Source organism: Canis lupus, chromosome 14 (assembly GCF_003254725.2).
Source record: "Canis lupus dingo isolate Sandy chromosome 14, ASM325472v2, whole genome shotgun sequence".
Lineage (NCBI taxonomy): Eukaryota > Metazoa > Chordata > Mammalia > Carnivora > Canidae > Canis > Canis lupus.
Window position 1 is genome coordinate 55390565 of NC_064256.1, and position 18645 is coordinate 55409209.

The window sequence follows — 18645 nt, forward strand, 5'->3', positions numbered from 1 at the left end:
TTTGATATGGAGTTAAAAAGAATGGTAAGATAGAGGGGGAGCTCCATGAGGATCCGAGAGACTAAGTCCTGCATTTGGTCAGTCAGTGGTTACAACCTCCCTCGAGGCCCTCCTGGCCTGTAAAACAGGGAAGATAACTCCTGCCTTGCAGCTCCTCAAATATAGGCTGTGATGGGAACCCAGTGAGGCCTACAGTGCTCCGTTATGTAAATTATTGCGTTCCAAGGCCTCTGTAAAAGTCTGCTGCCTGGGAATATACGGTTGACCCTTGAACTAATGGCCCCAACCTCCCACGCAAACATCCATGTCTAACTGTGACTTCCCCAAAACTTAACTGCTAATAAGCTGACCAGAAGCTTTCCTGACAACATGAATAGTTGATTAACACACATTTTGATTGTTATATGTATTATGTACTATATTCTCAAAGCAAGCTATAGAAAAGACAATGTTATTAAGAAAATCATGAGGAACAGAAAACACATTTACAGTACTGTACTGTATTTATATATTAAAAAAATCCGTGTATAATTGAACCCATACAGTTCAAAGCCATGTTGCTCAGGGCCAACTGTATCCACTACCCTAACACTCTGCCTTTCTCTGTACATCTCCCTACACTCCCGCCAAGGAAGTCAATACAGTCCCCTAAATGCATTCGAAAGTACAAATTGCTTGTAGGCCCCCTTTCCTGCACCGAGGAAACACACACACACACACACACACAGGACAGGGACACAGAGGGGCAAAAAACCAAGATCACTCCCTCACCCTATCCATTCTGCACTGCTGACCCCCTGCAGGGCTGCTCCCAGCTGTTACCACTTCTGTTTCTACCCCTGCTTCCTTTCTGAGCCCCCACCTCACCATGCATGCCCACTGTTTTCAGGCCAGGTTTACAACAATGGTAGTTATACAGATCACTGGGGCAAAACCCCACCAAGCAAAAACACCTTTTAGTTAATATTTTCTAAACCATCTTTCCTTAAAGGTAAAGACTTCTGAGCTTGAACTGTCCCTTTCTATGGTGCCCAAGTCACCTAAATGATAATCAACCTTCCACTTTCTTTTGATCAGAATGGTCATGGAATTATAGGGCTAGGGTGAATAAGAACATCATTTTGAATAAAATGGGACACACCAAAAAAAAAAAAAAAAAAAAGCCTGACAAATAAAAGTGCACTTAGGATAGCAGGCAATGAATTCATAGGAAATAACGTGATGGTTAGTGAAATGTTATATATATATGCCATACATCCTTTCGATGGACATTTATAGCTCCTTTAAAAGAGTATATTTATTGAAGAATTATTTATTTTCTAATTAACGTGTGCATAGTACTACTAAGTATTATGGAAGATACCAAGATGGGTGCAACAGACCCAGATTTCTGTTAAGTCCTGGTGTGGTCCAGTCATTTATTAGTTAAGTAACCTGTTTTTAGTGGGAAAATAAGACTATTTTCCATTCTTATTATGAAGATAACCTATAATTTCACAAGTTTGTAAAGAGAAGCAGATGAGTGAAGTAGGGCACTCTTAGTGTGAAGCATTATTCTGAGGCTTCTGTGAAGTCTGGAAAGCAACAAGAGGAATGTTAGTCCAAAAAAAGAGACTCAAGGGTCCCAGCTACAGGCCCAGATCAAGGACTGCAGATTTCCTACGAATTCCTCCCCCTGCCCCCCAACCCTCTCCTCTCAGAGACGTAGGGAAATACCCCCATTTTACCCTCTTTCAGCTTGAAACTCTGATTAGTAATGCAGCCATCTCCCTTCCTCTCCAGGAGGCAACCCTAGGTTCTTGTGCAAGGTGAGATTGCTGCGTCCCTGCCACCCCAAGGCAGCCCAAATCACATCAGTGTTTTACATTTTTCTTAGGGCTGTGTATTGAAATACATTATTTGGAAATCCAAGTAATTCCAGGCATTAACACAACCCAGGCCTCCTGTTTTTAGTTGGGGCTGCAAGAACACTGCAGCCCTTTCCCTCAGTGGTGCCACTTTGGCCCAGTAAACACATGAGTATTTGCCTTGCCCCTGAAAAATCTCGTGGGCATTAAGGCAAAGTTCCTGTGTTCTGGTAACATTTAATTGCACTGGCTCTCAACCCTCTCTATGCCCACACATTCATGCACATGTATTCTGTTGACTTCAAAGGCTGCTCATCATGTTGGAAATATATGTAAGAATAGTGGAGGGAGCTTGCAGTTAGTCTAAATCTTCTTTCTGGATGATTGAGTTTGATACATACATTAGGATTTCAGAAGTATATATTTGGTATTTTTAAATATACTTCTGTTTCTACTGGGTTTAGAATGATGAAAATAAATCAGGATTTCTACGGCCAGTTAGTGTGTTTTTCATAATAAATAAGTCATTCATCCTTGTCCAATAATACATATTTATAGGTTTAAATTAGGAAAAGCATTTCAAAGAGAATTTCCATTCATTATCTACCAACTTCCAGATTCCATCCAGCATATGGGGAGCTTCCAGAGAGAAGAAAGAGGCAAACAAGGGCTTCAAGGCATGGAGGGGAAAGAGTAGCCTGGACAAAAAGGAACTGTTACTAGATCCAAAGAAGTGGACAGAACTCTGGGTTAGTCTTTTGTAGGAGAAAAGAGAAGAAATCTTGTTAAAAATACGGATCCCCCAGGCTCTGCCCCAAAGAATCTGATCTGAGAATGAAATGGGATCTGAGTATTTGCATTTCAACAAGCAGCCTTCCCGTGGATTCCTTTGCCACGTGGACCCTGCTGAGAACCCCTAGGAATTGGGGCCCCTGTGCTAGTTCACTCACAAGTATTAAGTGTAAGAGTTCAGATTTGGTGATGGGCCTTCTATATGGAGCTGGCTCTTAGTCTTTGGTTCATATCTGGTTATAAATCCAAGCCACTTTAAGTAAATGAATGATAGCACCGTAAATAGCCTAACTTTTTAAACATTCTGTTTGGTGTAAATTGAAGAAAGTTGAAAATACTCTTTCCTCTTCATACATTTCTGAATTTTGCCCCAAAGGCCAAATTCCAGGATATTTATGTATATTCACTGTGTATCATTTTCTATAAGCATTAGAATGAAATTAATAGAAAAGAGAAATGAAATAGAACGTAAGAAGTGAAAAAAAAGAAAAGAAATGATAATCAAAATAAAGGTGGTTTGTTTTAGAATTGTTTTAATTACCCATGGTGGCATAACAAATTACCCCAAAATTCAGTGGCCTAAAACAACAAACATTTATTATCTTGGATCATGTCAGGAATCCAACTGTGGCTTAGCTTAGCGTTTCTGGCTCAAGGCCCTCAAGGCTACAACCCTGGCATCAGGTCTGGAGTCACTTCAAGGCTCAACTGTGAAAGGACCTCCTTCCAAGCTCATTGACACGTCTGATAGCAGGATTCAGTTCCTCCTGGGCTGTTGGACTATAGACCTCAGTTTCTCACTGATTATTGGCCAGAGTCTTCCCTCAGTTCCTTCCACACGGACCTCTCCATAGGGCAACTCACAACATGGCATCATCTGGCTTCTAGCAGGGCAGGCAATCAAGAGAGTCAGAAATGAAGCAAGACAGATGCCACACTCTTTTGTAACCTAATCTTGGAAGTGACACCCCATCACTCTTGCCAGGTTTTATTATTTACAACCAAATCTCTAACTCCAGCCCACACTCAAGGGGAGGGTATTACATGGGGCATGAATACCAGAGAGTAGGAGAGAAGGAATCATTGAGAGCCATCTTCGATGATATTTATCACAAAATAGCATGTTAATTTGTCTCTTTCATGGTTAACTTATCATCCTATTTAAGCTTTACTAAATCTAAAAGTTAGTGTAAAGCAAACATTTTCTGATACAGGTTAGGAACATATTCTGGGAATAGAGTCTAGGAGTGCTAGAAAGATACATTGAGGTAGAAATTGAACTCACTGGGATGTCTGGGTGGCTCAGTGGTCGAGTACCTGCCTTTGGCCCAGGGCGTGATCCTGGAGTCCCGGGATCGAGTCCCACATCCGGCTCCCTGCAGGGAGCCTGCTTCTTCCTCTGCCTATGTCTCTGCCTCCCTCTCTCTGTGTCTCTCATAAATAAATAAGTAAAATCTTTAAAAAAAAGAAATCGAACTCAGATCTCTAAATGTGGAGATACACATTTGACTCTACTATGTCAACCGACAGAAAAAGCTTTTAGTAACTATATCACTTAGGAATGCTTTCTGCTATAGGTAACTGAAAATCTGAATAGCTGTGGCTTAAAAATAAGTGTATATATGTGTTACATAAGAAGTCTAGAGATGGACAGCTACTGCCATTGTTTTTATAGGTTGATAATGGCAAAAGCAGCATCTTTTATACCCTTGATCTTTAAAACATATATGTCACCTCATGGTCACAAGATGACTTCCCTACATCAAGGCAACGCATCATATTTTAAACAGGATAAAAGGGCAAAGGGCCACATCAAGCACCTCTGTCTCTTTTCACAAGGAAGATCAAGGTTTCCTGGAAGTCTCGCCCAGCAGACTTTCATTTATCCAGAACTGGGTCACAATGTCTCCCTTAAACCAATCGCTCACCAAGGAGACTAACCCTACCACAGCAGGTCTAAAGTACCCTAACTTATCTGTGCAATCAAAGGATTATTGCTATTACTTGAATAAATTAGGATTCTGTGGATGTTGGGCAGACAACATACAAGTCTCCAGTAAACATCTTGTGTATTGTTAATTATGTATTCTATATACCCACTACATTCACAATTTCCGCTAGCAGTCTAAAAAGATATCTCTGCACAGAAACACAATATGCAAGCTTCAGTGCTTATGAAATCCTAAATGTACTTAAAGTTTCCTTCTTGAAAATTCCTTACTCGGAAATAAAATGCCCAGATTTTAGGACAAAAAATGACCCTGTATTTTATGAATCCTGTGTACAGATAAAGAAATTTTAAATATTGCTGTGACATACTTTTAACAAGATGAAACCTTCTTAGATTTATTACATTAGCAAAGTATTATCGAAACACAAGATAGATTGCTCTTCTTGACGTCCGCTGCTAGATTTCTGTTGACTTCTTTTTCCAAAATTATAGCATCATTAGTCAATGCTGCACAAAGGAATTTAATGTCATTTATAAAAATCTAGTAATATAAACTGTTGGTTCCTTATAAAGCATCTATTAAGACATAGAAATATCACCGAAACACATTTATGCCTCTGATCTTAAGGTCTGCACAATGATTCTTGCCAGAAGGGCAACTTATTCCATAGATTACAGAACAGAAAATCAGTTCTTGGAGGTGCGGGTCAGCCTCATCTGAGGCATCTCATTTTAAGAAAATAAATGGCACCTGCATCTCTTGGTTTTCGTTTTTGTCTCTTTTTTTTTTTAATAAATTTATTTTTTATCAGTGTTCAATTTACCAACATACAGAATAACACCCAGTGCTCATCCCCTCAAGTGCCCCCCTCAGTACCCATCACCCATTCACCTCCACCCCCCGCCCTCCTCCCCTTCCACCACCCCTAGTTCGTTTCCCAGAGTTAGGAGTCTTTATGTTCTGTCTCCCTCTAATTCCTCTTCTGATCCAAATTTAAGTGAGCAGATGAAGTTCCAGTCTGGCAAGATCCACCCTCATGTAAGGAGTAAGAGGAATAAGTCCCTGAAGAAACAGGATGCAGAGTGATAGTTTTAATGAGGGATCAATCAACCAATGATGGATGGGAACAATGAGCACCTTGGGAGTCATCAGAGAGAGGCACCATCATTCATTCAACAGTGGACCTGTGGGACCTCTTGAGAGCAAGATGATGTTCAAGTCCTGATGCAAGCCTCTCTGTCTTTTGCACTGGCTATGGGAATGGAGCAGCTAGACTGACAGGGGAGGTGAAGCACACAGTAGCAGAAGAGCCCAGGAGAGGTCCTAAACCTAAATTCCAATCCAGTGTCTGCCATTAGGTGGGAAGCTATCCCTAATCTAGTCATTTGACAGCTTTGGCCATTGACTTCTCAAATGGGACTCCATTTCTTCAAGGATTCTTTTAGCTTTAAATATCTCTGAAAATTTGGAAGCACCTCTGCACCCAAAGTGCACTTTGGGTGATGGGGAATTTTGAACTGACTCTTTTTGGAATGACTGATAATCTACCAGAACGTTATTGGGTCTAGTGCTTTATGAATACATACCAAAATGTGCACTGAAGTTTTTTTTTTTATAATATTCCCTCCTGTTTTCTTCACCCTAAGTAGATGTACAGAAATGTTCATGTTCATGCTGCAAAAAGGACATGTCTTCTAACTTCACACAGAGATAGTTTTCAAGTCAACACCTGAGGAGGTAATGAGAGACTTATAGGAGACCTACAGATATGAATGGAGTAGATAGAAAAGGATATGGTGAGAAAGATGTCAGTTCTAGAGATACAGTGTGGAGCACAGGGCTAGGCCTAGGCCTGGGAATCAGGAAGTTAGAGTTCTAATTTCAGCTTTTCCACTGATTCACTTGGGACCTTGAGAATGTCTGGCCCATTTTAATCCTTCTGTGCCTCAGTTTCCTTAACTGCCAGTTAGAATGAGAGTTCTTGGCTGGGTGCCCAGGATTGTAAGAACATACCGTACAGGGCCAAGAAAATACAATCGGTACCAAAAATGCAAAACATCCTAGTTACTAGATGTCCTAACTTAAAATGGAAACACTTTCAACAGTAACTCCTTTAATAATCAAAAAGTGAATGTTTTAGGAAGCATATCTATCTGGGTCAGAACTGAGCAAGTAAGATTATTATAGGGGCTTATAATCCCAGGTATACAAAGCAAAAAAGAGCTCGCACTTGAAATTGAACAAGTTTCAGCCTTGCCACTTAACATTTATGTGACCTTGAGCAATTTCTTAACCTCCCACACCACCCTCATCTAAAAAAATGGAAATAATGGCATACGTCTCAGAGAGCTGTGGTGAAGATTATTATAGATGGAAATTAGTTCTTTTGAGCCATTGGGGCTTTGTGGTTGATAGTTTCTATTATGATGGGCAATTAAAAAGCTTAGTCACCAACAGCAAAGAATTTTTTAATGCTATTTATTGAGCATTTACTATATTGTAATGCTCTACACCCATGTTAAGCACTTTACATGAAATATCTCATGTACTCCTCTCAATATCCTATTACTATTACTGTTGCAGAAATGGAAGGAGAGAGAAACTAAGCTTTATTTCTGATTCCAATCTGTTTCCTTAACCTGCCTTACTTTCTTTTTCTCAGCTGTATCTAGTTGGCTTGGCTATACTTCTAGTAATGTTTAGCCATCCTTAATTTTCAGGACTAAAATAGCAACTAATGAACTAAATATATTTACATAACATGTTAATTTTGTCATGTTGCTGTCTGCCCCTGGAGACCTACTCTAAATTTATCTGAAGATAAATCATGCTCACTGGCAGTTAAGAATTTCCAAAAATTTCCCAAAAAATGCATTTATAGTTATGCTGAGGGAAAAAAAGTCATTATCAAGAAATCTCACCCACATTCATATGTCTATAGATCTTCACTAAGGACTAATTGTATGTACAATGTGTATAACCTCATCACAATATTGTCCTCAGAGACCGTGTGAGAATTCTTGCAGTTACCAGCAGAGTAAAATTCAGCAAACTCTTTTTTGTTAATGTGCTTTTTATCTATGATATAGTATAACTCTCTTGAAGAAAATAGGAAAAATATTTTTCTAAAGTGATGTAGGATTGAAGAAAGAGTATCTTTCAGATCAGATTCAAACTTCAAATCCACCTCTTATCTATCTAGATTTTTTTTTTATTACTCATAAAAGACACACACACAGAGGCAGAGACACAGGCAGAGGGAGAAGCAGGCTCCATGCCAGGAGCCCAACGTGGGGCTCGATCCCGGGTCTCCAGGATCACGCCCTGGGCCGAAGGCAGGCACCAAACCGCTGAGCCACCCAGGGATCCCCCTACCTGGACTATTTATTAACATTTCTGAACCTTGCATTTTCCCCTACAAATTAGGAATAATATGTTAAGAGTTGATGTGAGTTAAAGGAGAACAGTGTCTGATCCTAATAGCCAGTCAACAAATGTTAGTAACTATCTGTTCCCTAAGAAAAGAATCTCAAGGCACGCAGCCTTCAAGTCTGCTCTGTAAAGACGTGCGAATACCCTACTCCAATAAGGTGCTCTCTGCTCTCCTTTGAGAGTAGACTATCTTTCCTTTTTTTAATAAGTACATTGTACACTCCAAACATGTCCCCATTTCAGGGCATTCATGGGCCACAACTGCTCATCTTTTGACTCCATATTAAGGATGTCTGTTCTAGTTTATTAAATTTGGCTTCACCAAATCTTTTTACAAAATTAATTTTGACCTCATCAAATCTTTGGAAAAAAGAACTACTGGGGATCTTGCAATTGGATGAAGAAAAACCACAGGCTTTTATTCTTAATCGCTTTGGGAAAATATAGTGTCAGAACAAAACGCCGTAGTAGACAATTAAGTAAAGTGCACAGAAATGTCATTAAAGGATTGATCTGACTTGCCACATATTTCACACAACCTTTTAAAATACACAAGTAAATGTTTACGTCTGAGTCTAGATCTAAACAGGCAAAAAAAAATGGAATGACAATAAATCTATTTAACTTCATTTACATAATTGCAGACATACCATTTTTCACATATTGCATTATTAAGGCATTGAACAACAGATCAAGAAACAGAATGTTAAAAAAAAAAAGAAACAGAATGTTCTAGAAAATAAACTTTAACTATTGATAAGCATCATGTACTTTTTCCAAAAGAAGTTTTATTGTGTTGAATCAAAGGTGGCATCTTGGAACTGAGAAGCTCCACGGTGTCCTCATTCCCTAATCCCGAGCTTACCTGGTTTGCTAATGGTGCTGGCAGTCATCAACTTGTTTGGATTTCAAACTATATTAGATCCCTTCATATAGCTGCCTTTGCCAAGCAGTCGAGCTGGCTCTGTCCTACCGTTCCAGCAGTAATTTCTTTAATCCTATGCTTCAGTTGAGTTCATATAAATCCTTCCAGAGAGATAAAAGCGCCTAGGAATTCACGGTTTGGGTAACAGGTACCGTGGGAGAGAATGCTACTGGGAAAGGTGTCACGTCTGCATTCTGGTCCCACCATCGCTGTTTGCCTCACACTAGCAAGTCCCCTTCACCTCCCTGAACCTCTGTATCTTCTTTTGTAAAAGGATAACAACTCACCTTCTAGGTCGGTTTGAAACCCCAGACCACAGGGAGGGGATGCATGTAGAAGCACTTGGCTACTGTCAAGTGCTAGGTGATTCCAAACTCATTTGATTACTTCCCGGTGGCCGCCAAAAGGGCCTGCTACAGGGTTCACTGGCGTGGACCACCGATATCTGCATCTGTCTTTATTCAAGACTTTGCTCTGTTTAATTCAAAAGTGAAGCTCTCCCTTAACATGTTTTTAACCGGCTTCCCTTCTAACTTTTCTTCTTGCCGGTAAGGTCACGTTGGTTTTCCTTAGCTGGCAAATCAGAATCCCCAGGCTCATCTGAGGTTTTCCCTCTCTCTAACCTTGAAGTAACCAGATCCTGAGGAGTCTTCCTTAACATCCCTGAAATTCATTCTTTTATTGTTCATTTCCTGGCCACAATTCCAGTTTGGGCCCTACCATTTTAAACATGGGACACAGGAACAGTCTCTCTGCCTTGGGTCTTCTCCCTGGCCCATACGCTGCTGTCGAATTCATCTTGATAAATGAGTGCCTTGCTTGTGGCTGCGTTCCCCCACTCCAGTATCTTCAGTAGACCCTCCGCTGTATGTAAAACAAAATTGAGACTGGCCTCCGCCCATCTTTCTAGCTGTGCCCGCACAGGTCTGTCGGCCTGTGACACTCATTGCGTCACCCTCCCTTGTTTCTGGGAGCTTCCCAAGGGCCCTTCTCCCTTCCCCTCCAAATCATACCCCAAGCTCTACCGAAGTCCCACAACCCCACGACGACTTCTTGAGTCCTCACGGCTCATAGTTATCTAATTTGCAAGAGAAGTTCTACCAATTGAGTGTTCGGCAATCAACTACACACTAACTACCCCTCAGCACTGTGTGTGTTGTTGTACTGGAGTTCAATTAGCTTAGGACAGGTCATTTACATTTGACTGAGCACCTTGTATACTTATCCATGTCGCCAGGTTTTACTTCAAGGCAGGAACTTTCAAGAAACATCTGGAGAACGTGCTAAAAATCCTCCTGGATTCCACTCCCAGAGATGCAATAAGACCCAAGTGGGGCCCAGATAACCTGTTTCCAACAAGTTCCAATGATGCCGGTGCTGCTGCGTACCTTTGAGCAGCCCACACAGAATGTCTACATGATAGATAATATATATTTATGAATACTTGGTAGTGCTTTTTTCCTCTTTTCTTCGATTGTAAGCTCACATTCTGTCATTTCTTCCTTGCAGATTGATTTTGAAGATGTGATTGCAGAACCAGAAGGAACACACAGTTTTGATGGCATCTGGAAGGCCAGCTTCACCACCTTCACTGTGACAAAATACTGGTTTTACCGCTTGCTGTCTGCCCTCTTTGGCATCCCAATGGCACTCATATGGGGCATTTACTTTGCCATTCTTTCTTTCCTGCACATCTGGGCAGTTGTGCCGTGCATTAAGAGTTTCCTGATTGAGATTCAGTGCATCAGCCGTGTCTATTCCATCTACGTCCACACCTTCTGTGACCCGTTCTTTGAGGCTGTTGGCAAAATATTCAGCAATATCCGCATCAACATGCAGAAAGAAACATAAATGACATTTTAAGGATAGCAGTATACCTGATTCTTTTTTTTTTCCTTTTAATTTTCCTGGTGCCAATTTCAAGTTTCAAGTTGCTGGTACAGCAACAGTATATGAATGAATTTTCATGGTTCAGAACAAAGAAATCACTCAGTTTTCATAACTATCATTTGTCTCTATTTTTCATCTATTTAAACCCATTTAAGAATTTTTCCTTACATTCTTATTTGCATGTGGACCACTGTCTTATTGGCTGAGATATAGACCTAATGTTGAAAGGTAATTTGAGAGAAATATGAAGAACTGAGGAGGAAAAAAAAAAAAAGAACAAACAACCTGAAGTGCCTTTTCTAAAACACTGATCATTTTATGGTAAGGGAAGAACTCCGGGCCATGGCCATTAAGTGTGGAGGTATGTGGGCAGATTTTGAGCAAACTCTTCCCCCCAACCGTCTAAAGCGTTAGTAGATTATTGCCGTTCACTTTAATGATCCAGTTGGATCTAATGATCTTTATCAAGTTCGAAAATGTAATCTGCATTCACATGTTCCAACTTAACTAATGCCTTACACTTCTTGAAACTTTAACCTGTGATTCTTTCCGTGCCTGAATTATTTGTTATATAGATAATGAGCCCTAAGTGCCTTCCTGTTCTTCACATTTTCCTTTTCAAATAGGGTCCAACTCATCAACTCTCATTAGGTCAGCAGCCTCCATGATGACCAAAATTAGAACATCCATTCCCCATGCTTGTTTCTGACTCTCAGAAACAGAGTTGGATGAAGTTCATGTCTGCACTTGGCCACGCAGCATCTTTATCCATATCGAGTATGGTCTGCATCAACCCCATGAAACGAATTAAGGTGGACGAATGAGACCGAGCCCTCTGTGGGCTGGCAGGAGTGGAAGCCAACTTTCCCTGCCTCTCATCAGCTGAATGAGGTCAGCATGTCTATTCAGCTTCGTTTATTTTCAAGAATAATCACGCTTTCCTGACTCCAAACTAATCCATCACTGGGGTGGTTTAGTGGCTGAACATTGTGTTCCCTTTTCAGCTGATCAGTGGGCCTCCGGGGAAGGGCTCAGAGAACGGAGGCCATTGTGTGAGACTGTCAGAGTTGTTGCAAATGTGACCCCCTTCAAAGTAAAGCACTTGTAACCGTCTGTTATGCTGTGACACACAGCCCCTCCCCCTGCCAGGAGCTTTGGGCCTAATCCAAGCATCACTTTGCTCAGAAAGAAGATGGGGGAGGAGGCAGTAATAAGAGATTGAGTTAATTTTGCTGGAATAAATTCAAATTCTTCTGAACTCAAGCTGAGGAATTTCACCTGTAAACCTGAGTCATACAGAAAGCTGCCTGGTACATCTAAAAGCGTTTTATTCCTCTTGCTCATATTAAGAGTCTGACCTTGGGGATATTATTTTTAACCTTCAGTTATACGCTTTTATTTTTATTTTCATACACCTATTGGAATTCTGCTTCATTTCATTTTTCATCTCTTCTAGTTTTCTGACACTTTAATTATCAACCTGTTACCTATGTTTAAGTTTGCATTTAAAAACAGACACTGGCATGGACATAGTTTTACTTTTAAACAGTGTACATAACTGAAAATATAGTATATTGCATACTTTTTAAGTGTAAAGATATTTTTATCTTTATATGAGGAAAATCACTTGGGAAATTGCTTTGTGACTCAATCTGTAAACTGTGTATCCCAAGACATGTCTGTTCTAGTCCCTCATGCGAATCAATTGCTGGTCCAAAAGATTGCTGAAATTTTATATGCTTACTGATATATTTTACACTTTTTTATCTTGCATGTCCTGTAAAGGTTACAAGCCTGCACAATAAAAATGTTTAACAGTTCAACAGTCAGCTTTATTGTTTTTCTCCCAAACCGGTTATGTATGTGTTAGTGTCTGTGTCTATGTGTGGTGAGCATGTACGTAGTGTGTGTACATGTTTATAGTATGTGTGTGGGAGGTATGTCAATTATTGCAAAGTCATTTAGGTGGGATCTTTATTCTAAGTCCATCATCATGCATGAGTTACTTCCAATAAAAGTTATAATTAGGGTGACGGGTATTAAAGGAGGGCACCTGAGAGGATGAGCACTGGGTGTTATACTATGTGTTGGCAAACTGAATTTAAATAAAATTTTAAAAAGATAATTAGTAAGAATGATTCGTTTAGCAGCTTACCAAATGCTTTATTTTTGTAAAATTTTTATTTAAATTCCAGTTAGTTAATATACAGTATAATATTAGTTTCAGGTGTATGATACAGTGATTCAACACTTCCATACAACACACGGTGCTCATCACAAGGGCACTCCTCATCATCTATTTAACCCATCTTCTCAATCACCCAATATGTCATCTAATTTGAGCCCCAACGACTTTGTGTGATAGATATTAATATTCTCATTTGGTAAATGACAAATGCCCCTCTCATTTGAGGGGCTAGTGCCTTGAAATTTGCCACGCCTTAACTGGGATTTTTTTTTAAGAGGCATATTTCAGTCACAATTTATTTTTGGCCTTGGCTAAGTTTACATTCAGAGCTTCTGTATTAGAGTTCTTCAGAGAAGCAAAACCAATCAGAAATAAATGGATTCTCCATATTCACATAGTGGTATATATAAAAAATAATATACATAGATGTATAAAGACATGCATATAGATAAAGAGATTTATTTTAAGAAAGTGAAAAAAAAAGTGGTTCACATGATTTATGGAGTCTAACAAGTCTCAAGATACACAAGGTGAGTCAACAAAATGAAGACCCAAGAGAGACAGTGGTGTAAATCCTGCCTGAAAGCTGGCAAGCTCAAGACCTAGGAAAAGCTGATGTTTTAGTTCCAGTCCAAAGGTACTAAAAAAAAAAAAAAAAAAAAAAAAAAAAAAAACAGTGTCTCAGTTTGAAGGCAAACAGGAGGAATTCTCTCTTATGCAAAGAAGGATCAGTTCATTCAGCCTCTTCAACTGATTGGATTAGGCACACCTACATTCGGGAGCACAGTCTGCTTTACTTGGTCTACCAATTTAAGTGAGATTCATCAAAAAACACCCGCACAAGAATGCCCAAAATAATATTTGACCAAATATCTGGGCACCTCGTAGCCTAATTAAGTGGACACAAAAGACTATCACAGCTTCCAAACGAAATTTTGTAAAGGGGATCCTCTTCTAATATCTCTCTGAAATTTCTTTCATGAAGTTTACAGAGTCTCTCTCTCTCTCTCTCTCTCTATTGGGCTCTCAAGAAAGCACTGAGATAACATATTTAGTAACCCAGCCTGACATTTGTATTTGCCCAATAAAGCCATTTCCAGTACATGGAGTAGAAACACGTCTTAACTATGGCAGCATATGAAATCCTGGCCAAAGTTACACACCCAATTCAAACAAAACTCATGAAGTGACTTTAAAGAAGGATTATCTTTCTTTTGATTTTATTGTTTGAATTTCTAAATGAATAGATATTAACAAAATCAAGACTTCACTTATATATATATATATATATATTTTGGTTCAGCCACACACATGAAACAGTTCCATTTCTGAACATACAAATAACTACATGGCTTCAGACAACTTTTATTCCATATTGGGAATAAGCAGCTTCATACATCACACTTGCAGTAGGTGTTATTTAAATAATAATACACACTAACTTAAGAGTAGAACTCCATCTGAATAGTTGACTCATACCATCTCTGATCTAGGTACTGATATTCTAGTTATAAATTAAAATCCATATTTATAAAACTGAGAGGAAAGAGGAGAGCAGAGAAAGATACTGTAATATAACACAAATTATATATACATATATATAATTATAGTAAAGCATTATAGTTCACTGAAATATAGAGAACCCTCATAAATCAAGAAAAAGAGGAACCTAGCGGTAGAAAAATAGGCAAAGAAATGAAAAGATAATTCACAAAAAGAAGTGCTCAACAATCATATGAAAACACACTCATTAATAATGATATAATACAAATCAAAGCAATGAGATACTATTTTTGTTAGAGTTTGATGTGATTAAAAAAAAATAATATCCAAGTTGGTGAGGGTGCAGGGAAGCAAGCACAGTCATCCATTGCGTGGTTGAATGTAACTGATACAAGCCTTTTGGAGAACAATTAAATGTATATTTGATTGATCCTACAATTTCACTTATTAAATACAAATACGGGGGAGGCACCTGGGTGGCTCAGTTGGTTAAGCGTCTGCCTTTGGCTCAGGTCATGATCCCAGGGTCCTGGGGTCAAGCCCTGCAGCAGGCTCCCTGCTCAACAAGAAGTCTGCTTCTCCCTCTCCCTCTGCCCCTCCTTCCCCACCCTACTCCCACTTGCGCGCTCTATCTCCTTCTCCCTCTCTCTCAAATAAATAAATAAATTTTATATTTTAATTTTATTTATTTATTTTATTTCACTTTCTCAAATAAATAAAATTTTAAAAACAAATAACAGATATACCAAGGTTCATCACCATAAACATTCATTATTTGATCGCCAATATTAGAGAATATTGGAAACAGCATAAATATTCAGAAATAGGAACTGGTTAAATAAAATAAACAACTGTTAACTTTTAAATATTCTTATGTAATCAAATATTTAATGACATGGAAATATGCTTGTAATGTAGTGTTAATTTAAAAAGTAAAGTTAAAAATTATATGTAAGATCCACTATTTTTTTTCTGCTTTAAAAAATGGAGAGGAGGTTTCAAAAAATTGCATCATTTCCCAGTGCTTTACAGACATTATGTCATTTATACAAGATTTCAAAATGTATTGTCTTCATTTTGCAAAAGATTTCATTTTAGTGAGTTGCCAATTTACATAACTAGTAAGAATCTTGTTTAATCCAGGTGTGTCTAACAACTAAAGCCCTGCTCCTTCCTCTCCCCTATCTACACTGCATGGCTTCTAAGCCCTAACCTTTCCTCTTCTTCATGAAGTGTCCTATTCCTACTGACTTGCAGAATCATTTGATACATCCTTAAATACATAATAAGCAAGTAATATGAGCAGAGTTGGAGTAAACTTCAGCAATAGTTAAGTAATAATAATTAAACCTTATAATAATCTCTGCATGCCAAACACTGCTCTACACACTTTAAATATATCAGTTCACTTAATCTCCCCAATAATTCTATGAGGTATGTATTATCACTAGTATCTCAATTCTGCAGATTAGGAAATTTAAACACAGAGGAGTCAAGTAACTTGCCCAAGGTCACAAAGTCAAGTGACATAGAGTTCGGATCCAGAGTCTGGAGCCTGAACTATGGCACCAAACCATAGAATTAATGGTAATGCAAAACCCCAGAAAAGCAAGTTGTACCTCTATCAAGAACAAATAATGGTCAACAATATGAATGACAATTAAAATGTAAACTAAGACATTTTACATCTAAAATATAAAATTAAAATTACTCTCACAGATTTACCAAAGTCTTTGATTACAAGACTTCAATATAAGTTTTTATAACATAAAAAATGTTTTGCAATAGTGTATATTTAATCACATTATAGTTTAGTGACATTCAAGACCATAAAATGACTAGTGACAAGTTAATGTACAGACTCCAGGACAGAGATTTCAATGATGGAAAGAAACATAAATTTTTTTAAATGAACCATAAAACTTTTATTTATTCGGAAAATTCAATAACATGTTGGAATCCAATTGGATATAAGTAACTGACAAAAACATTTTACCATTAAGGTTAAAAACACTTCCATTTTTTTCTCTAGGAATCCTTTTGTTTACTTGACTTTCATATGCATCCTCAGATTTGCCAGTTGCTTGAGCAATAATGAGTTTCTCTAGATGTTACTCATCCAACTTACTGGAGCTATCAGTGCAAATTCTCTCCTCTTCCCACAGTGGGACAAATCTACTTCTATTTGCTCTCAACCTTCTTTTCTTTGCCTTCTGCTAAAATGGAGAAATGACAAAAAGTCATTCTCCTAAACTTTGTATTTATCATTTCCTTGCCTTAAAAAAAAAAAAAGTTTTATATATAAACAATCTCCCAAGCAGAAAATTAGTTTTAGCTATTTTTATGTTTTTTTTCTTAAAAAAAAATAATGTGGGATGGAATATTCTGGTACTTGATTTTTTAAATTTAACTTTATTTTAAGAATCATCTATATTGGGATCCCAATATAGGCTGGGTGGCTGCTGGGTGGCTCAGCAGTTTAGCGCCTACCTTCGGCCCAGGAATGATTCTGGAGACCCCGGATCAAGTCCCACATCGGGCTCCCTGCATGGAGCCTGCTTCTCCCTCTGCCTGTGTCTCGGCCTCCCCCGCCCCCAACCTGTGTGTCTTTCATGAATAAATAAATAAAATCTTTTTTTAAAAAAAGAATCATCTATATTATTGAATATCATCCTAGTTCATTCATTTTCACTGCTATATATTATCTCAGTATGTGAACATTCCACTATTTACCCATTTGACTATTGATGGACTCTTGGGATGCCAATGGTGCCACTATAAACATACTTGGACAAATGTCCTGAGGAGTCTTATGGACATAAGTTCCTCTAGGAGTTGTCATTAAGACTGAATCACTCAATCCTGACGTATAACATATCCCCAGTTTTTCTAGATAATGACAAATGACTTTTCAATCATTATTATCAGATAGCAATTCACATTTCAACCAGCATTTGGAATTGGCACACTTCTTAAATTTTGCTAATTAAATGGGCATAAAATGGTATCTTATTTTCGTTTTGATTTATAACTCTCTGATTACAAATGAGGTCGAGCATTTCTTCATATATTTATTGGTCATGTGGTTTTTCACTTCCATGAAATGATCTCCATGCCATTTAGCAGTTTCTCTTGCATCATCAGGTCATAGAATTTTGTCAGTTCCATCTTGACTATGTATCTTTTTTTGGAACTCTTGCCACCTCTCCATTGTCACTACCTCAGTGTGAGCAACCATCATTTAAGTCCTGGTCTACCCTAATCAGTCTTTCTGTTTCCACTCTTGTACTCCATTTAACTCATTTGGCCATTTTGCTATATGGCAACACAGTCACACACATACACACACATGCATACACAGCTTAAAACCCTCCAATGACTTCTCATATTGTTTAAAATTGAATCCCTTTATCAAGGCCTATAAAGTCTTTTTTTTAAGATTTTTTATTTATTTATTCATGAGAGACACAGAGAGAGAGAGAGAGAGGCAGAGACACAGGCAGAGGGAGAAGCAGGCTCCATGCAGGGAGCCCGACATGGGACTCGATCCCGAGTCTCCAGGATCAGGCCCTGGGCTGAAGGCAGCGCTAAACTGCTGAGCCACCTGGGCTGCCCCAAGGCCTACAAAGTCTTATATGATCCAGCCCCTACATCTCTCTCTCACCTTATCTCAGACCTCCTCACTATCTGTGCTCTAGACACACTGATCCTTCAGTTCTGAGAACGCATTAAGCCCTATCGGGTCACAGGATTTCGCACAGCTGTTCCCTCTGACCAAATGCTCTTACATCTGCCTTTCTACTTTGCTGCCTCCTTCTTATCCTTTGGGTCTCAATCTCATTGACCTCTAAGAGAGTGGTCTTCCATGTCTTCCCTACTTGAAGCAAGTTCTCCCTAATTAACCCATATCTTAACTTCTTGCCTATTTCCCTCACAGCCCGCATCACATTGAGCAATCATTTTATTTTTCCATTTACAATATTTTATTCTTTATCCCCCTTAGGATGTAAACTCCAAGAAGCAGATATTTCACCATAATAGACACCCAATTATTTGTTAGATGCATAAATGAATAGATAGGTAGTCAGACCATCCTTGACACTAGGAAGGCATGAG

At 38.7% G+C, this 18645-nt stretch overlaps 1 protein-coding gene and 1 long non-coding RNA gene across 4 annotated transcripts in view; one reads left to right on the forward strand and one right to left on the reverse strand.

Moving 5' to 3' along the window:
• CAV1 (caveolin 1) overlaps positions 1–12661 on the forward strand; it is a 35640-nt gene extending 22979 nt beyond the window's left edge. For all 3 annotated transcript variants that reach the window (XM_025464740.3, XM_025464739.3, XM_025464738.3), the window contains exon 3: positions 10458–12661. In XM_025464740.3, coding sequence (XP_025320525.1) covers positions 10458–10799 — 342 coding nt within the window. In that variant the 3' untranslated portion in view covers positions 10800–12661. The remainder of the gene's footprint in view (positions 1–10457) is intronic.
• LOC125752495 (uncharacterized) lies at positions 1143–10459 on the reverse strand. The gene is made up of 2 exons (XR_007402137.1): positions 10161–10459; positions 1143–9812 (listed from the first exon to the last, which is right to left on the reverse strand). It is a non-coding gene; the product is annotated as an uncharacterized LOC125752495 (long non-coding RNA).
• Positions 12662–18645: the final 5984 nt, after the last annotated feature.